Source organism: Gossypium hirsutum, chromosome D01, assembly GCF_007990345.1.
Source record: "Gossypium hirsutum isolate 1008001.06 chromosome D01, Gossypium_hirsutum_v2.1, whole genome shotgun sequence".
NCBI classification, from domain to species: domain Eukaryota; kingdom Viridiplantae; phylum Streptophyta; class Magnoliopsida; order Malvales; family Malvaceae; genus Gossypium; species Gossypium hirsutum.
In genome coordinates this window covers 61,260,381-61,286,904 of record NC_053437.1, presented here as the reverse complement: position 1 = coordinate 61,286,904, position 26,524 = coordinate 61,260,381, and the positions used below count along the sequence as shown (strand labels likewise).

At 31.4% G+C, this 26,524-nt stretch overlaps 3 protein-coding genes, 1 long non-coding RNA gene and 1 pseudogene across 4 annotated transcripts; all 5 read right to left on the bottom strand.

The window, feature by feature from the left end:
* Positions 1-458: 458 nt before the first annotated feature.
* LOC121214015 (carbon catabolite repressor protein 4 homolog 1-like) lies at positions 459-6,985 on the bottom strand (annotated as a pseudogene).
* A 1,483-nt stretch (positions 6,986-8,468) lies between these two features.
* LOC121214014 (60S ribosomal protein L21-1) lies at positions 8,469-10,034 on the bottom strand. The gene is made up of 2 exons (XM_041087597.1): positions 9,527-10,034; positions 8,469-8,897 (listed from the first exon to the last, which is right to left on the bottom strand). Exons 1-2 carry the CDS (start codon positions 9,761-9,763, stop codon positions 8,640-8,642), a joined length of 495 nt encoding a protein of 164 aa, XP_040943531.1. The 5' UTR covers positions 9,764-10,034; the 3' UTR covers positions 8,469-8,639.
* A 1,099-nt stretch (positions 10,035-11,133) lies between these two features.
* On the bottom strand, positions 11,134-13,425 carry LOC121214013 (ribosome-recycling factor). The gene is made up of 8 exons (XM_041087596.1): positions 13,098-13,425; positions 12,754-12,897; positions 12,538-12,653; positions 12,317-12,408; positions 12,143-12,164; positions 11,981-12,049; positions 11,604-11,672; positions 11,134-11,513 (listed from the first exon to the last, which is right to left on the bottom strand). Exons 1-8 carry the CDS (start codon positions 13,309-13,311, stop codon positions 11,433-11,435), a joined length of 807 nt encoding a protein of 268 aa, XP_040943530.1. The 5' UTR covers positions 13,312-13,425; the 3' UTR covers positions 11,134-11,432.
* Positions 13,426-16,390: 2,965 nt separating this feature from the next.
* On the bottom strand, positions 16,391-18,625 carry LOC121213616 (tetraketide alpha-pyrone reductase 2). Its single transcript, XM_041086415.1, has 5 exons — positions 18,575-18,625; positions 18,026-18,220; positions 17,765-17,927; positions 16,826-17,015; positions 16,391-16,674 (listed from the first exon to the last, which is right to left on the bottom strand). Exons 1-5 carry the CDS (start codon positions 18,623-18,625, stop codon positions 16,533-16,535), a joined length of 741 nt encoding a protein of 246 aa, XP_040942349.1. The 3' UTR covers positions 16,391-16,532.
* Positions 18,626-24,601: 5,976 nt separating this feature from the next.
* On the bottom strand, positions 24,602-26,289 carry LOC121214012 (uncharacterized). The gene is made up of 3 exons (XR_005909612.1): positions 26,171-26,289; positions 25,653-25,726; positions 24,602-24,739 (listed from the first exon to the last, which is right to left on the bottom strand). It is a non-coding gene; the product is annotated as an uncharacterized lncRNA (long non-coding RNA).
* Between the last annotated feature and the right edge of the window lie 235 nt (positions 26,290-26,524).

The following is a 26,524-nucleotide window of genomic DNA, read 5'->3' as shown; positions in this document are numbered from 1 at the left end:
GTTGGTGCTTTTATATATATTATAGATTACATTTTTCACATATTATACATAAAAAGTAGCTTAGCAAAAATAAAAACATGATAAATAATTTATTCTATATAAGAAAAATATAAAAGAATCTATTTAATTTTTGAATAATTAGAACCAATAATGATTCTTTCTTTCCCTTTTTTTTTTTTTGTACTTCAAAAAGGAAAAAAAGAGCAAAAACCCAGGATAGTGGAGTAGGATCTTATGTGGGGTGGTCTTCCGTTCCTCAAGTAGTCCCTCTTGGTATTCTTGTGCAAATAAGCTCAGTATTTGGATTAACATTCCCAGAAGAAACTTGATATGGAGATTTTCAGAAACTCTTTTCCATCAAATTTTCTCACAAATAATGTAAAAAAAAGATAACATATAAAGCAATAAATAAAGAATATTATTCCTTGGAGACCAAAATGAAAATTGGAACTTAAGAAGAATGGAGAACAGCTTGCTTTTTTTTTTTCTTTTGCAGAGATCTTTAAAGTACAGAGGACACTTGAGTGGACATTTCTATTGGAAAAACAAAGAAAAAGAAACGAGAAAAAAAAGGGGCCATAATGATTTTCTCTATGAAACAAAGGTGTAATGTAACATATGATCACATCAATGAGATCCCTTGTAGAGATACCTTAAAACACAGGGAGCATGAATACCATTTAACACAAATATATATAACTTATCTGTGTATCCATCGGCTTCTCTCCGCCATTTTCTTGGTCATCTCCGAGACCTAAACAACATGCAGCAGCTTGTTATTATGCAAACAAATCCTTTAGGAGATGTTGAAAGGCATGAATAGAGACCGGCACAGCTGCATATTGTTGTGTCCCATTTAATAAATCAAGGGTGGTAACAGCATACCTAATAGTGTCAGTGTCTAGTCCTCGGCACACATCGAAATTCAGCTAACAAAGCTATATGATCAGAGGACCACTCCGGGGAAGGAAGGGCTGTGTCTTTCCTTAAGCTATCTTCATCCAAGAGTTCCAATAATGACTCCACCGTTAAAGAGTCCGCTGAAAGTAGAAGCCAAATACTCATAAGCATCTGAAATTACTAACAGCAACATCAAACATCTAAAAGAAAGGCATTCAGGAATTAACTTACCGGTGTAAAATATGTAATCTAGGGTGCCGATAAAATCTCTTGTGCAATTTGTGAATAAAGGTTCATTAGTTGCTGGGTCCATCCTTCTTCTTTGTTGTTCCGAACCAAGACCAATTCCTCTTAGGAAGGCTGAGTAAGCACTAACCTGTTTGAAAACCAACCTTAGTCAAACATAACCCCTGAATTATCTATAGAACCCCAGCCCCATTTCAACTAAAGAATGTCTCCACTGTTTTCTTAAAACCCCATTAAAACATTGTTAAATGGATGATAGGGTAAAAACATAAGAGACTGCTTAAAGTAGTTCATTAATGTAAGAAAGTTTACCAGTGGCAACTGATGAGTCAACTTGCTGTGAGGACGCAAAATTGCAAGTGGATCGACCAATAAATCCGGATGCAGTGGATCCACCTTTCCCATAGCAAGAAGTGAATGGGGAGCACTGGACAAAATTCAACACTACATTTAACTCAGCAAAAGTCTAATGTGAATAAGATGGATTTGATGCAATAAACATCTACTGATCTAGCATTGTGTAACTGATCTGAAGTGCTAAATAATCTAATATAATGTAAAGAATAGCAGAGTTACCTTCCAGGAACAGAATTAAAATCCCCACACACCAACATTGGAATGTCTGCACTTGCAGCTATTTTTCCAACCCCTTTAAGAGAGTATGCACCTGATTTAACATTAGAAAAACAGAGTGAGCAATTATTTGGATTATGGAAACGTGCATGCATAAATAATTATATACATGAAGAAAAATCAGAACCTGCCAGATTTTGACATCCTTTAGCTCTTGTTGAACATTTACATGTGTGTTTGCCTGTATTCCAAAACCAGGAACAGTGGGAACAGTTACATGATGTAGTTGGAAATTACAAAAATAAAAAGGTTGCAAAAAAAATATAAATAAACAAGTAAATATAGTAACTTAGATGAGTTTACTTTCATGAATGTACAGAATAGTAGCCCAACTTCCAGAAGGGATTAATATATTAAAACATTTCAATGCCACGTTTGAGAAAAATAAAAGTTCAAAGGAGCATGAAGATAGGACGAAAAGAACCAAAATACAAACCAAATATGAGAAAAAAAGATCTTACAATAGTTGAATCAATCTAATTGTGTTCGGATTCAGTAATAATAAAGTATGGAAAGTTTCATAGGATACTGATACATTTAATTGCTAGAGTAACTATTACGCACAAGCCAATTATATCAATCAAGTGAAAAATCAAAAATCCTATTATTCAAATATAGATACTAATTAGCTAATTTCAGTGCATTACAACTGTTTTCGGCATCACAGCCCGCCAAAGTTTCATAGGATACTGATACATTTAATTGCTAGAGTAACTATTATGCACAAGCCAATTATATCAATCAAGTGAAAGATCAAAAATCCTATTATTCAAATATAGATACTAATTAGCCAATTTCAGTGCATTACAACTGTTTTCGACATCACAGCCCACCAGCTGCAGTGCACAGAATTATTTACACCTTTATACGGTCTATATGAAGTGATGAAGTTGAACTAACCTGCTAATCAAACCAATTGACGGGATAACATGGAAACAAGTTAGGTAATTTCAGTTCTATAAAACCAGACAGGCTACCTTAGACTCAGAAAATGCTGCTCCTCTTGCAACATGTGCAACAGGCTGTGCTAAACTTGCTAATTAAATCCTTTTTAGATGATGTAGGATGGAACCAGGAAACTAAATGGATTCAAAAGTACAAGGCTAAATAACCCCAACATCCTTTATCTTAGCAAAATAGCTGCAACATGATTAAATCATGTTCAACTTGCCAATGTCCCGCTAAAACTGATAACAAGATAACAATCACCACTAGCAATATGGCATCATGTTCTGATCATAAGTAAGGCATGAAAGTGAAATCATGCACAGTACAGACAGTACTGGAGAAAGCAAGGAAAATTTAGCATAGAAGAATAAAGTAATAATTCTTACCACACAAAGAAGCTGACGCTTCCCAGGATTGTCAGCTCCTTGATTAGTAAACTTTGCTTCTAAAACCACAATAAGTGCAACATTATCCTGTAGACAAAGAAGAATTTACAAGATATCATTAGAGGAATATACAACATAAGAGAATGGATATATCCAAGTTAGCTATAGATATTTATTACCTTAACCAATCGATTTAAAGCAACTTTCTTCTGAGTAGTTTGAACTGCAACCTCAGTCAAGGATTGAGCAGCCTTATTAAATTCAACCTGCAAAAGACATCACTTGCTTTAGCACAAAAACACATGTAAAAACCCATGTACCACATTACAAATACTTCCGAACCTCATATTTTTTGACATGGGAAAATCTATCTCTACGGAAAAATGTAGCACAGCCGTCAATTGTATGGATATTTCCACTGTAAACCTGCATCATAAACGATATCAACTACAAACAGAAGAGTAATATCACTAAATTAGTGAGATGAGAATCAAGGAGTTCTTAAGCAACCTCATTTGTCTTCCTCTTGTATAAAGCTTGATATCCATGTTTGTCCAGCTCAGGAGCAAAAAATTCATCAAAATGGTCACATTGCACCTGAAAAGATGACAATAGTTCATATTGAGGCACACTCTATATTCACCTGGATGCCCGAGCTGTAGATGACTTCTTGCTAAATATGAGTGTATCTATCAATAAGAAATTCCGATTTAACTACAATCACTTTGTTTTTTTTCTAAAAACTGTATCCTTTGTTAACAAAAATAGATATAAAGACACTTTTCATCTAAAAGGAAAATTAAACAAAAAGATTATAGTTGAGTATAAAACACCATCTAAATTAAGACAATGAAACTGCACCATGTTAGATGTTTCCACCCAAAATTTAATAGTAAATATGAAACACAATTTTTGCCAAGCACTAAACTTCAAAGATGTGTTTCAGTTCAAAACAATTCTGATAAAACTATCATCAAACAATACTGAAGTATCACCTCTTGAAGACAAACAATGTCTGCACGATAACCAACGATTTCCCGCAACAGGTTTTGTCTGCGATATGGCCAAGAAAGAGCCCACGAAGGGCAATAACTGTATAACTCACTGCTGGCATATGAGTCGGACAAAATGTTGTATGAGAGAACAGTAAAAGTTCCAGAGGATGAAAGGCGACCATCTGAATCTAGTTGTCCCATCATATCAGCTCCGCCTACTGAGATCAAGTGCCGAGGACTAGGGGAAGGTGCTGGAATAACACGAGATGTCAAAAGAGTATTGGGATGTCCGACAGGTAGTTTCGTTTCTGCATCAATGACAACACACTCAAACTTGAGAACATGACCGATATCATCTGTAGTTGGGGTATATGTTTTAGAGCGTCCAACTTCAAACCAGGTTTCACCACCACTCCTTTGGGTAACTGCAGTAGGATACAGAGGTGTTGAACCATTTATCAAGCTAGTGCTTGATGCTGAACCGGTTAAACTAGCACTAATAACTCCAGCCCCAGTGCTACTGAAACGGCCAAATATCTCTTCCTCTTCATTTCCATTTTCGTTTACAGCACTTGCAGCACGGTCATGAAGGACTCGATGATGCTGCCATGCATCTGAAAAGCACTTTGGAGAACAATGGTAACTTTTAGCAACAGGTATCTTTGCCTTCACGCAACCCAGGCACTGCAGCGTGGCTTGCTCAGAGGGATGTACATTACAGACAGCAACTTTCCTATCGCTTTGTATGCGGTACCTGCAAAACATCCCCAAGAAAAGAGCAACACCTATTAGACAGATAATATATAAATTTTCAAACTATCGACATGCTACATAAATTTCAACCTAATCCCACAAACAGAACACAATCTAATGAAAGATCAACTTAAGGAACATGATACAGATAAATATCTCTTCTCCAATATGAAAATCCAGAGAAATCTAAAATAACAATGCATGGTATCTCCTATCTCAAAGTTCAGTAAAACTGTAAGGCATCCAACGCATATATTAGTCCTTCACAGAGATAGTAACCCATAGCAGTTAAAGATTTTTCTCTTTAACATGAATAGATATAAATGCCCTTCAAGGACTGAGTAATCCAACAATTCAGCTCCATACTTAGTAATCATCTTTTATTATATTGCAAAAACTAACTGATGTCAAAACCAAAGAAGAAAGTTTTAAGGTCCTTTTGTAATAAAAGAAATGATATAGAAACAACTACAACTTTCTATCACCTATTAATGAGTCTCTAATAATAACAATAATGCAAGGTGGCAGGATGGAACATCCTAACTCATAGAGTCAGGTCAGCAAATAACAAAAAAGAGTTGAAAACACTTCGACTCTTGCAACTAAAGAAGCAGTGTAAACTAAATCCAAGTGAACTCAAACAAAATGTTGCAAAACTCAACAGCATAACCAGAATCAATAAACTTCTTAGGCCTTCTAAAAATTGCAAAAATGACATCATTAAACATAATGATAAATCTAGCGCATAGAGTAACAAAAGACATATTGCAACACATCAAAAGCAATCACATGATAAACCTAGCACATGGAGTAACAAAAAGCGGATGGCAATAAATCAAAAGCAATCACATAATAAACCTAGCACATAGGGTAATAACAAAAGACAATAACTCAAAATGCAAAAGGCGGAAGGAACTTATAAAACTCAATTCCACGCATCCCCTTATGTGTATGTGTACTTATTTACAAAAACAATCAAATAATACCACACCCAAGAAACTAACCCAAACCCATGATCTGATAAAACACAAAACCTGAGAATTTTTCTTACTGCAAACACTTAAAACCAACAGAAAGCATCCACATATTTACTAAAAGAACAATAAAATAATATGACACCCAAAAAAAATAGCTCAAAATTCAATTGGCCAACACGACACGTAATTGAAATACAAAAACCACAAAAAAAATTAAATATTAATGCCAAAAGAAAAAAAGAGAACTTTAACTATTAATTTCAAAAGTTCACATATTAACTAAAAATGCAAATCAAATAAGCTAAGAAATCAACAAAAACAGCAAAAAAAATTACTTTGATGGATTTAAAAACACTTACCACTTGTACCTCAAGAAGTGACCATCAAGAGGGGCGGACTCAGGCACATCATCAGTAGTAAAGGTCTTGTCTGGTCGGCGTAAGAGCACGTAAGGCGAGAGCTCGCAGCCAACAATTGGTATATCAGAAGGGAGGTGCACCCGTAGCACGCTCAGCATGCTTTACTTCTCCGGCTTCCTTTGTTTGTCACGGTTCGCAACGGTCACCTCTTTGTAAACCTATCAAATCCAATCCCACAGAAAAAGCAGCAGCAGAACAAGAAATGTCCTTGAAATGACTAGCAATCCTATCAGGGCAGAGTCCAAGCGGATCCGCCATTTACTTGAGCCAAAAACCCGCCAGCCTTGACCTAAAATCGCCCTCTCTTTTCCAATTAAAGCAAACCCTAAAAAACCTCTAAACTTAATCTCGAAAATACAACAAGGAAAGCTAACACCAGATCTTGAAACAAAATTTAGGGTTTTGAAAAGAATAAACAAAAAAATTGGGACTTTTGAGAGAAAGAAAGAAAAGGGGGAAGAGGCAATCTAATAATAATAATTAGGGTTTTACACAGGAAGTTAAAAAGGAAAGACTATGTTTATGAAGAGAAAATTTATATAAAAATGTTGCAGGATAAAAATTAGTAGAGGTAATCAGTTAAAAAAATATACATATAAATTGTACGGATTTACTTGGGGACCCGCAGCGACGGTTCGGTGGGTGCTGAAAATGGTGGTTGCGGCGGTGGGAGTGGTGGTGGTGGTGGCGGAGGGGCAGGGTGGCTTTGGTTGGGTTTTCCTTCCCCTTTCTAGTCGGATCTCTTTATATTAAGAAAGAGAAACAGAGTTTTTGGCATAATCATCAATTTAACCCCTAACTTTTATTATTTTCACTTTGGCTCTAATTTCTGTTTTAAATCACTTTGGTCCTCAATTGTCAACTAAATTACTTCTTTTTTTTTCTAGTTGAAATACTTCACTAATTTATTAACATTTTATCGAAATTCACATCATAACTCACGTCTATTTTATAAAAATTATTATAAATTTCAATAAAATTTTAAAAAATTTAAAACAATTATACAAGTCGAGAATGAAGTACACATAAACTGTTACGTGGGTTGTAATATTAGTGCTATTAAAATTTTAACAATTCAGTTAGCCTTTCTATTAAAAAATAATTTTATTAAAATTTGAATACCGTGAACCAACGTGATATTATCACAATAACAAATTTAACCATTTAGTATTTATAAAATCTATCAATTTGATCCTAATTCTTTAAAAAAATCACCAAAATCAAATCCCAATTATAGTGTGTTTAGCCTTCAAATTTACCGAAAATGAGTTTTTAGATAGAATTTTGGACCAAATCGAAATATTAGGATTATATCAATTTTTAGATTGATTTTACGGCCAAATTAAAACATTTATGATTGATTAAGGGATTAAATTGAATAGTTTGTAAATTGAGTCAGGGCTGATTTTAGCTGGGTTTTAAGCTTTAAATCCGAATTGAAATAAACCTCATTTTATCTGGCATGGATATAGTATGTATTTACATATGGATATTTGGATCTTCCATTGGTTCTAGAAATGAAAGAAAGTGATTAAAAAATAACTTTGGTTGATATACTTAAAAAGCCCTTAAACTATCATACTTTATTTAAACAAACCCTTAAACTATTTTTTATGATTAAGTTAACCCCAAACCTATAATTTTTACCCATAAAAATTCTTGATTTTAATATTAATTTCAAGCTCTTATTTTATTTTATTTTTCTTATGGAAATAGTAATAAGAATGAAAGAAGTTAAGTCTATATCATAAATCAAATAATGTGTGTATTTTAAGGAGCTGAAATAATATTGAGAAAGGTATTGAAATGCAAATGTAATGTAATGGTTATGAACTATCTAGCTTAAAAAGTGTAGAATATGCAAAGCTGAAAAATGAAAGAAGTATAAATCTGAATTGTCGATTGAGTCTTAGCTCGATTAGCATTGGCATTATTGCCAATGCAAGAAGATGTGAGTTCCAATATGCTGAAGCACATTATCCTCCTATTTAAAAGTTGAGGAGAAACTATGGATAATTCTAAACATGATAATATGATAAGAACCTATAATGATATTAAAATTCAAAAAAATATAAATTATGTGATATACAAGTGTAAATAATTTGTATGAAAATTTATGAAAGTAGTAAGGTTTTAAACTGGACTGTGACAAAATGATAATACCAAACACAATGCATAAACAAATACTACACTTTATCATAGGCATATCCATAATCTCTAAAATGATATCATAACATTAAAATCTCTGAAGATTCAGTACCTCTTCAAAATATACTAAAGAAAACAGCACTTCCAAATGTTTAATTCAGTTCACCACTGATGTTTTGCCAAAAAAAAAAAAAGGAAACCAAAACAATACCGCAAACAAAAAACAGAGTAGATTTAGTAACCGCCCTTGAGATCATTAACGACATCGTATGGGATGGGCGTAACAGTTTCAAGTGTAGCACCATCCACCATGAAACCAGGTCTAGGCCCTTCTGGCTGCCTTTTTGTGCTAATGACCTCACCCTTTGCTTTAGCCTCTGCCTTGAGTTGATCATTCTTCACCTTCCTGAGCTTGAATTCCTCAGCGCACCTCGAAGGCTGTACATGCTCAACACGTACATGAATCCTCTTCCTGATAATCCTGTTTCCCACCTGCAGTCCACAAACATATCAATACAAAGCACATAAATTTCCAAACTACAACATACAAACCATTCATATATCCGTGCCATTCGCATTCCATATTCAACACTGATCCCCGAGTCCAGGTAATATAGGCACTAAGCGTTATATCAAAGCCCATTCATTAAAACAATCATGGAAATTTGCAAGTAATCTTTATTGAAATAGTGAATTTTGATTATCTTAGCCTGACAGCTACCCTGATATATCCTGAATTTAAACAAATGCTATACTGCTACAATAAGATAGGTCAGTGCAATTATACTGATTCCTACCATATAAGCAAGCAAATCGAACCTTACAATAAAAGAACGTAAGATATTAACAATGGAAGCCACAAGTACATATAACAAAACAGTATAATACAAGTTGAGAAACAAATCTAATTGGATTTTCAGAAGCATGACTTAGATTCCATTTGAAAACATTAAACAAAACAGAGATTCTCAGCAAGACAGAAAATAACTCAAATAATACATCAAGCAAAGTGAAGATCGAAAACCCAAGAACACCATTCACCAAAACCTCATTAAACAAAAAACCCAGAACTAAAAGACCTTCATTTCTTAATGAAAAGAAAGAAATAGTCATTTTTATACCTGCTTGTTGACTTCGACACCGATGGCACGTTTTGTGACATTCCAAACTCGACCAGTACGACCATGGTAGAACTTGTGGGGCATACCCTTGTGAACGGCACCGTTTACCTTGACGTCGACGTAGTCGCCGATCTTGTAGGTCCTGAGGTAAGTAGACAAGGGAATGTAACCCTTCTTTCTAAAGGGTCTGGCGAACAAATCCCTTGTTCGAGAACGTAAACCGTGACCAGCTGGCATCTTTGGCCTCTTAGGATTTTCTTCTTCTCTCTCACCCGCTTGAAGAAAAGAGTGGCTATGAGCTTCGCAGACCTGCAAAAACCCTAAATCTGATGCTTTTATAGCCGTATCTTATACTTTCTTTAGGGTTTCCATTTCTTTTTCCGGTTCGTGTACTTCCAAGCCCGTCCAGCATGTGGACCGGTTTAAACAAAGATTCAAAAGATGTCTGGTTCAAACAATTTTTTTTATTCGAGGCCCAAATAAACCTTTTTTATTTCAAATTATATCCAACATAATGTTGAGAATACTTTACAGGTGATATTATGGTTTTTTTTTTTGTGAATTACTAAGAAGAGGGTAAAACCCTAATAACAACTAACTAGAGCAACTCGAACTCAGGCGGAAGGTGAATGCCCTAACCAACAGGCCAAAACACACGGGATTCGGTGAAATTATGGTTTTGATCACGCTTAAATTTCAGACATAGTTCATATAGACAAAATTTAGTTCTCAAATTTGAAATTATGTGTAATTAATTATTATTAGTAAAATGTTTAGATTTTTCTTAAAAGAATTCTTTGCAACTCATAATTCTAACTTTTTTTTGTGTATTGAAAGGGGTGTTTTAAGAAAAATCCATGCTGGAGCCGATGAATTAAATTAAAATACAGGGACTAAATTTGAAATTTAAACATAGTAAAAGAACTAAATCACAATTTGACTTATTTTATGAAACTAGTTTTCTTTTAACAGTACGATGCACAAAATAATTTTTTTTTTAATACAAAGCCCATTTCTCCCTATAACCCCACCCTTAAATCAGAACGACCAATTGATTGTATACTGGAATATTTGGAATGGTTCAAATCAAGTAAAATATTTAGTTCACTTCAACTCTATGAGTTGATTGTATACTGGTTATTACTAATCCCAGTCTCTCGTCTTGACCCAAAAACCATGATTTGTGAGCCGATTTGGTGTGGTCGACTAGGGTCCAACCTCTCAATTTCTCTGATTCTAATCATGAATACGAGTGTGTCAATCACACGCATGCATTAATCTCCTCAGTCCAAGCAGGTAACAACAGACCTTGTAACATCCCTTACCTAGTCCGTCGGTGATCCCAAGTGAGAAGCATCACATTCGATGCCCAAAGGCATCGATGACCATGTTCGATACTTTAACTATTCTCAATGATCATATTCTCCTTTTGTCAATTACTCAATCAATATCTCATATACCAAAACATTTAACATTCTTGTAAATTATACATACCACAAGGTAAATGCACCTTTTATACTACATAGATTCATGTGCATGTATAACAAAATTAATCCCTAAATCATATTCTTTAATTCTTTCCAAACAAACAAAAACATAATAATTCATGGGATTCAAAAGTTGTAACTCATTGCATCTTTTTAAAATTTATATGTTTAAAATACATTCAATATGGTCCATGAATTTGGACGAAAGAGTGCATGAAAAGTCATTCATGTTTGCCCCAAAAACTCATCAGCTGAACCTTATGGCAAAAGCATAAAAATTTAATTTCACCATTGAATCAATCAAAGTCGACAGTAAATGTTACCATATATATCAAGTCGAAAACTAGTTTGAACTAGGCACCTAAGCTTTCAATGCAAAGAAATTTTGTTGGATCGTATGAGCACCACAACATTGCTTCTCAGCCTTGAGTAATCTCCTTCTCCTTTGCCTTGCACAATTCATCGGCGGACTTGACGAACTTTTTAGTCAGCTCATCAATCTGGAGACAATTTTCAAACATCAGTAGATGGCCAGTCTAATTAATCCACAACTTCAATCACGTTATTCAACCGCAATGAAACAAGCTCACTTCTTTCTCAAATCTCTTAGCCTCATCCTTGGGAAAACTAGAACCCGCTTTCTTTATTGTATCCAATGCCTGTAAAGCAAGCAAAATATTTACTTAGCACTTGCCATGTATAACATTAAAAAATAAAATAAAAATCGATATTTTAAGCATGCTATAAAAGATCATCCACTAAAAAGTAGTGCAGGCAATACGTGCAAAATCACCATATTACGAACATCTAGAACATAGCTAGGAGAACCTTCTTCCATAAGAAGAGATTTCGCATTCAAAACTGGACATTTCATTTTTAAAAGTTTCATCCACTAGTTAGAACTCATAATTACTTTCTTTGCATTAAATTTACCAATAAAAGTAAAATCAGAGATATTACTCAATACCTTTTGTCGAGCCCTTCTTATGCTTTGTTTAACATCTTCGGAAGACTTGGCAACAACTTTGCACATAGCCTGGTAGATGTAAGAATATCTTAGCAGCAAATAGCATATAGATGAAAGTACAAAATAAGTGAAAAAAAAAGGGCATGAAAATCCTAAACCCACCTGCATATGCTCTTTTGTTAATCTGGTCATGACAAAACAAAGAATGACTAAATCAGTTGAGGGACCATAAAGCAAAATGGACAACGGATATATAACAACAAAGCATGAAAAAAAACATAGGAAACACTCATTGCGGATAAAACCAAATGGAAAGTAGTCAGCATAAACACTTACGGTGGAATAGGTGCGATCAACCGTTGACCATCCACCTTTGGATTTAAGCCTAACGGAGATGAAATGATGGCACTCTCTAATGCTTTGAGAGTCTGCAAAAAAAACCCATCAACGTTTTCTCTAACGCGGATTGTACATTATTGTAATTTGACATACCCTAAACCTCAAACCCTAAGCCCAAATTATTGTAATGCGGTATAGAAGAGACTTGGGACTCTTACATTGGGATCATATGGATTCACCGATAAGGTTTTTGAATCAATAACAGAAACAACAGCTAAATGGTTCAGTTGCATCTTTACACCATCAGTTTCAACGATAATATGATCAAGCATTCCTGTACAAACACAACAAAATTGTTTTAACTTCAAACCATTATACTACAATACAATGAAATTTAAAAAAAAATGCAAATGAAGTCGATGAATAGTGAATACCTGCAGATGCCCTTCCTGTTCTCAATTTGGCTAGCTCCCGCGATAAGGCAACTATTGCTGCATCCATCTGTGATGCAGCACTTGCTTTAACAGAAGGCCCAATATCAGGAGCAAGTTCCATTGTACTCCCACCAGAATCATCCTCTGTGACAATGCAAAATTAAGGAAAAATCACTACGAAATACCCCATTTCTTTTAGTTTTCATAAGAATCCAATTCATTCTAATATATATAAGCTCATTTTAGCAAAACAACAAGCAACCCATTAACACAATCCACGAAAAGATGAAAGAAAACAACGAAATCTCAGCAGAAAATCAGAATGACGGAGATAGAAAAAATACTTGATTTTTTTCCTTTGGCGAAACCACGGCGAGAATCTCTAAGAAAATCAAATGAACAGAAAGGAGTGAGGTTTTGGGAACGGGGAGTTAATTGGTTATGAGAAACGAGAAAGTGAGAGATGTTGCGGGTTTGGGTATTTGAGCTTCTAAGTAGTAGGGTGGTTGTTCTTATTGTGTTTGTTAATTTGATTGCTCGTACAAGATACAAAGCCATTGTTGACCCTCCTCTCTGTTTTCCGTCTCTGTCTAAGCTTTTAGTTCTTTCAAGTTCTTTAATTTTGGCATAGGGTTTAGGGTTTGGAAATTAAAAGAAAGGTCAAACTATGTTGTTAGTTCTTGTACTTTGACAAGATATGTGATTTAGTCCATGTTCTTAAAAAATTAGGGATAAACTGCACCCAATGTCACTAAACTATTATTAAGTTTACATTTTGGCTACTCAACTTCAAAATGTTACAAAATGATCACTTAACTATTTGAAAGTTTTTAAGTCGCTGGGTTGTTAAAATCGGTGTTACATGGCCTTTTCTGTCCGCATCGTCTGCACCAATCGCAAACTCTCATTCCCCTTCTCTTCTACAATTCAATTTTTTTCATTAAGCAACTTTGAATGTTACGAATCTATGAACCAAAATCCAAACAATTTTTTCTCCAATCTCTGACACTGATCGTCGGATCGACTTGGATCTAAGATATGTTTTTCTACTCATTGACAAGTATTAATTGATACATCGTATAGATTGTTGAATTGTTACTTGGAGCTGACTAGCCAGACTTAAAAAAAGAACTTGACAGTCCAATGACTTGAATAAAACTTTTGAATAGTTCAGTGACTTAAATGAAAACTTGCAAATAGTTCATTGACAATTCTATAACTTTCTGAAGTTGAGTGACCAAAATGTAAAGTTACTTATAATTTAGTAGCTTTGGGTGTAATTTATGTATAAATTTAAAATCAGATACTATTACTTTTCTAATTTAAAAATATCAAACTGATCATTAATATTATTAGCATTTTTTATCAAATTTTGTCATTTTGACATGTTGATTAGTCTGCCTTCATATGACGTAGCATATTATTAATAAAAAATAAGCATGTTTAGTTGACAAATTTTGACCGAAATTACCAACGACGATAATAATTAGACAACAATATTTTTAAACTGGAAATATAGGAGGATTGAATTTTTAATTTTTAAAGTAGAGGGATTAAATCTCAAATTCTAGATAACTATAAGGACTAATAACATATTTTAACCTTAAAAAAGGCAAAAAAAAAACAATTGGATAAACTACATAATTGATTACTCAACTATTAACAAATTTCTGTTTTGGTCATCAAATTAAAAAAAAAAAAGTTCATCACTAACATTATCAACATGGAATATTTTGATCACTTCCTCTTTAAATCTTTGATGGAAGGATGGTGTAAGTTTTCTAATTAGCAAATAATTAAGTTGCCAAATAGCAATTTCTTAACCGCGTCACATTGGAATGCTTTCCTAAATTGTAACTTTAAATATATATATATTAGATTAAAGGCTCAAAATTTATACAATTTATCAATTTAATCTTACTTTAAATAAAAAAACTAACCTTATACAGATTTTATGAATTTGATGTTTATTTTAAAAGAATTTTAAAAATTGAAAAAAGATATATTTTTCTTTATTTTGCAGCAAACTAATGCAAATGGATTTTTTGAAACTGGATTTTTTTGCCACAAATTTTAATTTTAGTGTCAAACAAATTGGTGATAATAGATAAAGATATTATGTTGATTTTTTTATAGTAGTTGCTAACAATTATAATGTCAGAAAATTGAACAGTTGTGAATTTTTTTTAATAATTGACACTAATACTGGCAGAGTTATTTGTGACAAGGAGTAACGAATTAAAATTTGATCACTACATCAGTGGCGGTGTCAATTTCCAAGTTGGTTATTGCCAGCTTTTTTCTTCTTCCATCAATTTTTTTTTCTTTTTTCTCTCATTTATTACACGTGTTTTCTCTCTTTTCAGTTTACAGATCTGTTTTGTGGGTATCTTTGTTGTCTTCACAAGTTGTGATGGACAGCTGAGGGTGCCTGTCATTCGCTAAAACTCTACCGACTACCAGTAGTTTTTTAAAAAAGTGGGTGGCTCTTCGTCAACTTCTTAATCTATTTCTGTTTTAAAAGTATTTTTAGAATAATAAATGATTTCACATGTCGATTTGGACCCGTATTGTCTTAAGTTTGATATGTTTTTATTGTTTGTTTTCTAATTGTTTAATAAGTCTTTAGTTTTAGAAGTTTTTTCTGCTCTTCTAGCACGTTTTTAGTCTTATTTATGCACGTAATATTAGTTTTACAAGTAATTTTAGGGATGATTTTGTTGTCGTCCTCTCTAATTTGGTGAATATTCAATTCTTTTGTCAATTTTTGCTCTCTGCTTTGGACTATTCAGGGTTAATTTCCTTACCGTACGTATTAAGTGCTTGCAATCATTCTAGATATGTCGTGCTTGAGTTGTGACAAAACCAACTGTTAATGTATCATAATATTTTATTGATATTTAGGTTAAAGTCTTTGTATTGTTGTGTTGATAGAACTTATCTTTCATCATTTACGATGAATATTTACTATTTTTTTATCTAAATTGTATGGTTCCATTCTTTGAATGAATTAATGAATTTATCTTTCAAAAAAAATATCATCACTATAAATTTTAGCGACTAAATTTTATTGACTATTACTTTTCCAGTAAAAATGCTTTTTATTGAGGCCTTGCTTAGGATTTCTCCATAACCTCTCTTGATGCCTAACATATCGGCCCTTTGGGGCCTCCACCCGACTAGCTGCAACAAACCTCGGGAGTTGAGTTGCCTTCCTAAGGACCTTGGAGGACCTAGAGTAGTTCGAGAAGTGATCATAACTCACATTTGCCACCCGTCAAGGTAACTTCCGCTTCTCTTCTTCTCTCGTTACTAACCGAGTTCACTATCCCAGATACATCGATATCATCAGTCTAACTAATCATATTATTACTAGACTTATTTAGGGAACAGGTAACTTACCCAACTTAATTTGAGTTAAGTTTGGATAAAGATTTTTGCACTTTGAACTAACCCGTTTTAGTCTAAATTTAATTTAAATAATAAAAAAATTACTATTTAAATTCAATTATAAAATATATAAAATAACAATTAAAAATAATATTTTTAATATTTTAGTACTTTTTGAATTGTGAAATAGACTTTTTTGAGCGGACCAAATTAACTAAAAAAAAGCTTAAATTTAAAAAAAAAAATCTTGACCCGATCAACTATAATTATTACTGATTTAGAAACGTATAATATACTTTTGCTAGAGCAGGGGTTCATAGAAATAAGGATACCGTTAAGTAGTGCTAATGCTCTTACATATGAACCCATTTCCACAAAACAAGTGAACTTCACAGAAATCCTGGGTCATGAAAACTCTTAATACAATCATCAAACATTTGAGGAAGTGATTTGAATTCCGGTAATCCCAACTGTTGAATCTTACTCGTGTCCATGCAATGTGCATTGTTGTCTCCTTCTTGACTGCTACACCTACAGTGCCGATTTAGTTGATAAAGTCAATTACTAGTTTCTGCTTCATAGCATGTTGCAATGTTTCCCGATGATACTTGATAAGTGATACTAGATGGATAAAAGGGAAACATTAAACATATGAGACATTTCGAAATGGTTTGTGACTCACTTGTTTTCAAAAGGATAAGAAGGATATTTAGCTCTCAGCATCTCAATGATCTGTTCCCAATGAGCTACCGGGCCAGAACATACCAACCTGCCTGAGGCTTTGCTTTCCTCCATAGCTAAAATGTGAGCTGCAATCACGTCATCTATGTGCACAAACCCTACTGTGGTGTTTGGGTATTCACCTTTCATACCTGGTAAGGATGTCGATGAGAATTTATTTCTTTAGGGAATGAAGACTAGCCATGGCACTTACAGCAAACAGGAAAGAAACATTGCATCAATATTTTAGCACTATACTTAAAACATGTCCACAATATACGTATGCTTAAGTTAAGACAGTTCAAGCTCGAAGTTTGTGGTTGCACCTCCCAACAATATTATCTCCAAGGTTTGAACATGCATTCTTCCATTGAAAGTACAATGTGTACTATCACTATATCCAACACTTGTTGATTCAAGGATTCTAATGTTTATCATTATTTTCTCGTTACTTTATAATTCCATCCATCATCCTTCGTTATAATGTTTCCTTAGAATACTAACTCGAATACTTTTTTTTATACCCCAGTAGGACCATTTGTGTGAACCCCTCAAAAACTCTCCATGACAACTCTTTGTAACGGCTTGTACGATGAGCAAGCACACTCATTAGTCAGTACCGCAGGAGACTGCGACGTTAGAATAAGATAACCTAAGACACAGACATGATCACATGGGACATACCACAACGCCAAACAACCTATGTTGGCAGTGAATGTTTGGTCACTGACCTCTAACCCCTAACTTCTAATCTGCCAATACAACCCGTCACGTGGCACTATGAGATAAAAATGATCCACTATATAAGCATGAGAGCACAAGGGAAAAGGGGATCCATTCGGCCATCTCTACGTTTCTACCTTCTTCTACCTCATCCTGATTGGCAAAAGAAATATCTGACCTTTAACAATGGAGAGTATCAGCAACAAAGTACTGGTCGGTTGCGGCGCAAGCAAAGGACCAACCACGAAAGACGGGTTGACAACCACCAAATCCATCCCACTTTCTTTTGCTACTCTCCATGCTTCTTGTTCACCCATTGTCTTTGCATACGCATAAAACAGCTGCATGGGGAAACCAAGGTTTTCAGGGAAAATAAAATTCATGTAAACAAATTAACAGACGGAAGAAAAATGCTGCAGTCATCCTGCATGTTTTTTACATTGTAGCGTTTGCAATAGTTTGGATCACTCCAATGTGATTCGTTAAGAGAAGAAATTTGCTGGTTCTGGACATCAAAACGGTAGCGTATTGAAGAGCAAGAAGAGGTGAGAACAACCCTTTTCACGCTGCTGGCTTTTGAACAGGATCTCAGCACATTCAAGGTGCCCTTTATGCATGGATCAATCAAAGTTGCCTACGATACAAGGAAACGAAAATTTCATAATCTTGTTCTTGCAAAAAAAAAAAAAACCCCATAGTTTCTTATTGCAAAATTAGAATTAAAATTCTAGTAATTTGAAATTTCCATTTATGATCTATATACAGGGCGAAGCCAGAACAATTTCTTAGGGGACCGAATGAAATTTTAATTTTTTATAGTTTATATCTTTATAATTTTTAAAAGATTAAATCGAATTTTTATAATTTTAGGAAGGCAAAGTAAAATTTTATCTTTACTAATTTAAAATTTTAAAATATTTTAAAGAGTCTAAATAGTAATTTTCCATTTTACGGGGGGTTAGGGCCCTTGCCAGCCCCCTAGATTCACCTCTGGTGCCAGCGGGTTTTTTTTGTCAAAAGACTTGAATGATACCGTCATTAAGTGAAGAAGCATGATGACAAAGAAGAAGAAAAAATTGATATATACTTGGCTAAAAACAGAAACTCCGATAGTGAGAAAGATAAATTTAGAATGAGAGGAAAAAAACCGAAATACTTCTAAGAAAAGTAAAAATTACGGGGGTAATTGAAGAAAAATTGAAATAATAAGAAAACGATTAAATAGCTGGATTAATTAACATTAACACTATTAATTAATGCAATTAAAATCTGTTAATGAAAAAACGTTAAAAAAAAAACTTTCCAATTATTGTTAATGCTAATTAAACCTTTCCAATTACTGTTAATGCTAATTAAAAGTTTCCAAAGTTAAAAAAAAACATTTCCAATGCAATTAAAAGCTGGATTAATTAATTTAATTAAAAACCATTAAAAGATTTTAATTAGATTAATTAATGGTGTTAATACATTAATAAAAACTAGAAAAACGTTAAAAAAAACCTGTCCAACGATTGTTAATGCTAATTAAAATTTTCCAACGTTCAAAAAAAAAACATTTTCAATGCAATTAAAACCTCAAGTACTAAACTTTTTTTTTTATTTCAACTTTTTTTCAATCTCTCCCATAACTTTTTACTTTTCTCTTATTCTAGATTCACCTTTTTCACCATTGGAGTTTCTGTTTTTAGCCAACTAATACTTTTCTGGTGTTTAGATGAATCTGTATTGTTTGGCAAATTTTCTGAAAATATTTTATAAAAGCTGTTTTCAATTAAACAAACATACATGTGAGATTTTCTTATCTTATCATTGTTTAATTGAGTTTATCTTATATCTATAAATTTATATTTTACATTGCTTTTGCATAAATTAAAAATATTTTATTAAATTCAGGTTCATTACAATGTCATATTTTAGTTACATGACTACCAAGTGAATATTCTTTATTAAAAAATGTGACATCAACAAAATTGACGAAAAAATTTAACAATATTAACAATTGGACTTGATTTTCAAATCTAAAAAGTAGAGGGACTAGATTCCTGAAAATAAAAGTGCAAGGACTAAATTCTAAATTTGTGAAGAGTATATTGACTTATGACATATTTTAACCTTTATACTACAAACATTTATTATTAATATATTTATAATTGTAATAAATATTTATTATTAAAATATTAATATTGAATATTTTCAATAATATGTGAAAAATATTATTATTAAAATAAAATTGAAATATTAAATAATTTATTAAAATAATAAATTATATTATTTATATTAATAATTTATTATATGCTTAAATATAAATATTTATATATATGTTTAATAATATTGAAAATTATAATATTTTATATTATATTTTAAATATTTTTAAAAATAAAAATAAATTTTATTATCAATATAATAATATTAAGTTTGATTTAAGTTATTTATATAAAAATAAAATTACATATAGATGAGCTCTTTTCCAGAAACTGACTTATGCTTTTCAAAATGTGAAGTCATTTGACAGGAAAAAAGACTTATTTTTCATTGACCTGTAAGTCATTTTTCGTTGTTTTCTACTAAACAAACACAGGAAAATGAAAAAACATTTTCCAAAAGTCATTTTCAGTAAAACAAACAGAGCTTTAGATTTATTTATCACATGCTTGTAACGTGAATAAAAAATGTATGTAATAAATATATTTATTAAAAATTTATATAAAAATTAATTAATTTTAATTATATTAGTAAAGTTGTTTGATTACTAATTACTAATTTATTAATTTATTATATAAAACACAAAAAACATTCTTATAAAATTATAACTTAATTTGATTTCATTCTTGATTTGAAAGAGTTTTCCCCAACTTAAAACTAGAGAAATTTTCATTTAAATCTCTTTTTAATTTATAAAATTTTAAATTAGTAATGATAAAAGTATATTTTAGCTTTCAATAAATTGATTTAATCATTTAAAGATTATAAAGATATAAACTATTAAAAAAGATAAAATTACACTCTTATTATCATAAAAGTATACAATTTAGTTCTAACTCTTAAAAAAAAATTGTCCATATATATATATATAGATATTTGATTTTGGGCGATATATAATAACAAAAAATAGTTTTAATAATGAAAAAGAATGATCAAAGTTGCTTAGAATGTGACCTGCGCCGAATTTTGGAATTGAGCTGATGATGGCAATTAGGTCCCAAGAGAAGTAAGCTTTCATGGTGGAAGCGATATATATTTATATACACATATTGGTGGAAATAAAGAAGCACTCAAGTAATTTAAAATACTGGGATATAAAGACAAATCAATTAGACCAACTTTGCATAAAATCCGGATATCAAAACTACATATTTTTATTTATATTTAAAAATTATTATGGATTAATACATAGTTTGCTCCCTAAATTTGTTTAAAAATACTTAGTTGATATTTGAACTTAAAATCAGACACACACATAACCTCAATTTATTAATAGCATTAATTTTCTAAAGATTAATATGTAATTTGTCCTTTGAATTTGTCTAAAAATACCTATTTGGTACGTAAACTTGTCCAAAAAATTATACATTTTAAGATTAATTTATATTTTTAAAAAGTTTTAATTTATGTTCATCACATGTCATATTGAGAGGTTATCACGTGTCACCATGAGATAAGCCATCAATGTCACATCAACATAAACTAATAGTATTAATGCAGAGTTTCCAACTTAAATGACGGAAAATAAGTTCATGAGATAAATTACATAGTAATCTAATTATTAAAGTATTTATCTTTTTTACAAAATATAAATATACTTACGAGGGTATTTTTTATTTTTTATATTCAACAATTATCTACAAGAAAAACTACCCATAATAAAATTTAAACACAAATAATTATAAATATAAAAACTTTACTTCTATTATTTCAATTAAACTCATATTTAATTTTTTATATAAAATTTTGATAATATATGTAAGTTTTTTTTTTCACTCAGAACGATGTAATATATATATATAAAGTTGACTATCAAAATCAAGACCATGGCATTGCTCAAATGTTGCACATGCTAGTGCCGCAATTCTGATTAATTAATTAACTAATTTAGAGCAGATAAAACTGTAATAGTAATATTTGCACTACTTTTATGTTATAATTATGTTTTGGGTTCTATATATTTATACAATTTTTTTATACCTCATATAATATATTCTATATGATAATATAATTATTTTTTTATATTTTATTATTCATGTATTCATATATTCTATATGATAATATAATTATTTTTTTCTATATTTTATTATTCATGTATTCATATATTCTATAATCAATCAGCTGAAGTGAAAAGTTCAACAAAAATTGATTGAATATTAGTTCGATTGGTATGCGTATTATTGTTAATGCAATATTATGTGAGTTTGAGTGCTCTTATTTATGGGTGGAGAAGAGTTATGAGTAATTTCAATATTGTGTAAAAAAATAGATATGATTGAAACTAAAAAAAATTGGAAAAAAAAAACCTAATGAACAGAAGACAAGGTAAAATACCAAAAAAGCCACTTTTTTTTTAAATTTATCGAAATAGGCTTGGTATTTTATTATTTACCGGAATGAACGCTTTTTCCCTAAATCGCGTCCACGTCAGCGCAAAGTCAAGGGACGTGTCAGTAAATCGCGTCTATGTCAACGCACTTTGCTGACGTGAACACAAATAGCATCCACATTAGCGCCATCTCCCTCTCCTCTAATTTCCTCTCTTTTTGTGTGCGTGTGTTTATCAGCTTCTTATTTCTAAGATCCCTAACCACTCTCTATTTATAAATAAGATATTATTCTATGGGGGTAATTTATCAAGAAAAACTCTTTTTTTTTTTTAAATTTATCGAAATGGGCCCTTTATGTAATTATTTACCGGAATGATCCGTTTTTCGCGAAATCGCGTCCATGTCAGCGCGATGTCAGGGTACGCGCCAGGAATTTGCGTCCACGTCAGCGCGATTTGCTGACGTGGACACAAATCGCGCCCCCTAGGACGCAATTTGTTGACGTGGCATGAACCGTTTATGTTTTTTAGTTTGAAAAACTTTGAAAGGCCATAACTTTTCGCTCGGTTGTCCGATTAAGACGAATTTTTTTTATTTCGAATAAATTTTCGAGATCTACGCACTGCCGCACTTTTCGTCAAAAAAGATCTCTTTTTACCCCTAAATTTCGATTTTTTCGGTTCAAAATTAAATTTTGAAACATTCAAATCATTATTTTCCTATTTTATTTGAAGTAAACACCGGATTTTTTTTTACAGAATTGTTATATTATTTTTTCTGATTTGACACGTGTATGGAATAGGTCCGATAAATCGTTAGAATGTAAGTAATATAATTAAGATAATAACAGTATTTTTATAATATGTCAATTAATTAGTTTAGTTTATTGGTTAATATGCTTGCTCTTTTCCCTTAGAACCTTGGTTCAAATCTTGTTGGTAACAATTTTGAATCTTTATTGTACTTGTTGCTATTGATGTAATATTGAAGAGTTAATTGATTCAAAAAAAATTGTACTTGTTAAGATTTGAACCAAGATTCTAAGAGAAAAGAGCAAGCATCTTAACCAACTAAACTAATTAATTAACATATTATAAAAATATTGTTATCATCTTAATTATATTACTTACGTTCTAACGATTTATCGGACCTATTCCATACACGTGTCAAATCAAAAAAAATAATACAATAATTCTGTAAAAAAAAAATATTGTGTTTACTTCAAATAAAATAGGAAAATAATGATTTGAATGTTTCAAAATTTAATTTTGAACCGAAAAAATCGAAATTTAGGGGAAAAAAGAGATCTTTTTATATGAAAAGTGCGGTAGCGCGTAGATCTCGAAAAGTTATTCGAAATAAAAAAATTCGTCTCAATCGGACAACCGAGCGAAAAGTTATGGCCTTTCAAAGTTTTCCAAGCTAAAAAACATAAACTGTTCATGCCACGTCAGCAAATCGCGTCCTAGGGGGCGAGATTTGTGTCCACGTCAGCAAATCGCGCTGACATGGACGCGATTTTGCGGAAAACGGACCATTCCGGTAAATAATTACATAAAGGGCCCATTTAGGTAAATTTTGAAAAAAAATGGTTTTTTTTAGTAATTTGCCCTATTCTATGCATTATAGTGAAATTTAAAAATAAGTTAATAAACTTGATTGGTTTTTAGTGTTTAATATTTTATGGAATCAGTGTATAAGTTTCATTCACTATTAGTGAATAATAATACGAGAGATCATTATTATAGAGGACTTGTTTATTTACAACTATTATAAATAAATATTAATAACTTTCGGATTTAAGATCTTGAGTTTGAAGATTTAAAGTTTTAACATTTATTTATAATTAATTATTATTTAATTATATTTAAATAAAATTATTAGTATTTATTTATAAGTTTGTTACTATTTTTTGTTTTATTTAGTGATGAGATATTATGTTATTATTCACCGATGATGCAAGAAACTTATGCATAAAGAGTGCATCAAATATTTTCCCTTATTATATATATATATAGATATAGATTATGTTATCTTTTGTCTAAAAATATCTTTAAAATATATATATAAAAATAGATTGTAACACCCCTAACCCCAAACCGTCGCCGAAACAGGGTTACGAGGCATTACCGGACATACCAAGCAATTTAAAAATAATTCTTAAATAAATAACCAACCTATTAAAATAATTCATAAATTGTTATAAATTTTACTAATTGATTTCATTCATTTTTAGAAAAATTTCGGCAACATTTCTGCTTATTTTTACATCAAACCCCCTGCAATTTAAAATTCATAACATTTCCAAATATAACCAATCAACCAATTCATTTCACATTCACATTTTCTATTCTAAATACTTCTAATCAAACTCAATCAACATAATATCAATTTAAAATTTAACAAGGTAATAAATAAATCAAAATAGATAAACTTCTTTCATAATAATTCATAAACTTTTAATACTAACATTTTTTTAACCATTTATATTAAAACATAACAACCTTTATACACATCCTATGTACATGCCACATTACCCAAAGGAAAATATACATCACCAAAGTTATGCTGAAGTCGGGATTAGTCTGGATGCTGAACCGGGACCTTTGACTTCTATCGACCTGCGCACGGAAACAACCGTACGCTGAGTATTTCATACTCAGTGGTATTACCATAATTCAAATTATAACAATATTTAAACATGTAATGCATAATTCGTATATACAATTTAAATTCAATATTTCAACAATAACAATTCATCAACCAATATCGTATATCCACAATTTGAGTTTGAACAAATCATGAACCTTAGGTTCATTTCTCAATCTCATTTCACATTTCAATTCGCAATTCAACTTTTTCATTTCATTTCAATAGCTCGTTTGACCAACTCGTTCGGTTTATCATTTCATCATTTACCCTATTAACAAAACTCGGACTTTGGCGGATACATGGATCCAACCAAACACACCAGAATGACACCCAGTGCCTCATCGGATAGTTCGAAGCAATAATTGACACCCAAAGAAAGTTGGTACCTAGTACCTCATCGAGTCTATCCGAAGAAATATAGTGACACCCAGTGTCTCATTGACTCGAGGTCGAAATATCCCTGAACTCTTCCAATCCTATGGTATGCCAACTATATCCGACTTAGCCCGACTAGTTAATAGGGTATTTAAATCACATATAATCCCAATTCAATCACAATTTCTCACACTTTCAATTCAATCATTTTTCCACCTTTCAATCAATAATTAATCTGTAATTCACACATTTTCACAACTCAATACATTTCCATTCAATTTAATATCGGTCACTATTCGATTTAAATTCACTTCCCACTTTCAATCAACAAACAATTCAAATATTAATTCATATCAACTATTCAAATTAATTCACGCTCATCTTAATAATAATAATAATACTATTACTAATACTAATATTAATACTTACCTCACATTTCATTTACTAAACACATAAATTAAAATTTAACATTTAAAAATAAATAATTTGAATTATAGTAATACAAACCGTAAATCTCCCGTTTTAGTCCTCAATAGCTTTCTCCTTTCCTTTTGATGCTGATGCCTCGGGTTCTTTGTTAGCTACGAAAATAATAATAATTTTTGCTATTAATTACAGCATTAAATTAAAATAAATAATTGAATTTCTATTCAATTTCTTCTTTATTCTTAATTTAATCCTAACTAAATTCACTTACTTTCCTAATTCAATTCACACTCTATTTCTATTTAAATTTCATCCAAACTCAAATTTAACTATCAAAATTTCAGCATATTTTCTTAATTTCGAATTTCCCTCAATTTAGTCCCTAATACATAAAAATTATAGTTTCTTTCACAATTTAATCCTTTTATCAATTCTAACTTGAAATTTATTCAATTAAATCCCTAATCCAACAATTTATTCAACATGAACCATGCTTAAAAAAACTATAAACTTCCAAAATATCAACTTAATTCCATCAAAACTTTGTTTTAAAGCTTTTAAAATATTAAAATTAAGAAAAAAGGGCTAAATTGACTTACCCAATTAAATTCTAAGCTTTAGAAACCCTATTTCCCCTTTTTTCTTCTTGTTCTTCTTTCTCCCCTGTTTCTTCTCTGTTTCGTTCTTTCCTATTCTGTTTCTTTTCTTCTTTTGTTTCTTTTATTCTTTTTATTTTAACTTACTTAATATAATAATAATTAAAACAAATATTCATTTAATAATTACATATAAGTATTACAAATGTATGTATTTTATTAATACACTTGTCTTAAATATCACCATACATTTGTCTTTATTAATTTATTTCTTAACATAATATTTATAATATAATTAATTTAATAATATAATTTATATATTAATAAAAATAAATAATATAAAAATCTAAGATTTTT

Coding starts and splice junctions, on each gene's coding strand:
- LOC121214013 (XM_041087596.1), bottom strand. CDS start 13,311: ATGGCTTTGTATCTTGTACGAGCAATCAAATTAACAAACACAATAAGA. Junction 12,165..12,316: donor TTGATCGCACCTATTCCACC/GTAAGTGTTTAT, acceptor TGTCATGACCAG/ATTAACAAAAGAGCATATGC. Junction 11,673..11,980: donor TAAGAAGGGCTCGACAAAAG/GTATTGAGTAAT, acceptor CTTGCTTTACAG/GCATTGGATACAATAAAGAA.
- LOC121213616 (XM_041086415.1), bottom strand. CDS start 18,625: ATGACGGTATCATTCAAGTCTTTTGACAAAAAAAACCCGCTGGCACCA. Junction 17,928..18,025: donor ACTATTGCAAACGCTACAAT/GTAAAAAACATG, acceptor TTCCCCATGCAG/CTGTTTTATGCGTATGCAAA. Junction 16,675..16,825: donor TCTTATCCTTTTGAAAACAA/GTGAGTCACAAA, acceptor TCGGCACTGTAG/GTGTAGCAGTCAAGAAGGAG.
- LOC121214014 (XM_041087597.1), bottom strand. CDS start 9,763: ATGCCAGCTGGTCACGGTTTACGTTCTCGAACAAGGGATTTGTTCGCC. Junction 8,898..9,526: donor GTGTCGAAGTCAACAAGCAG/GTATAAAAATGA, acceptor TGTGGACTGCAG/GTGGGAAACAGGATTATCAG.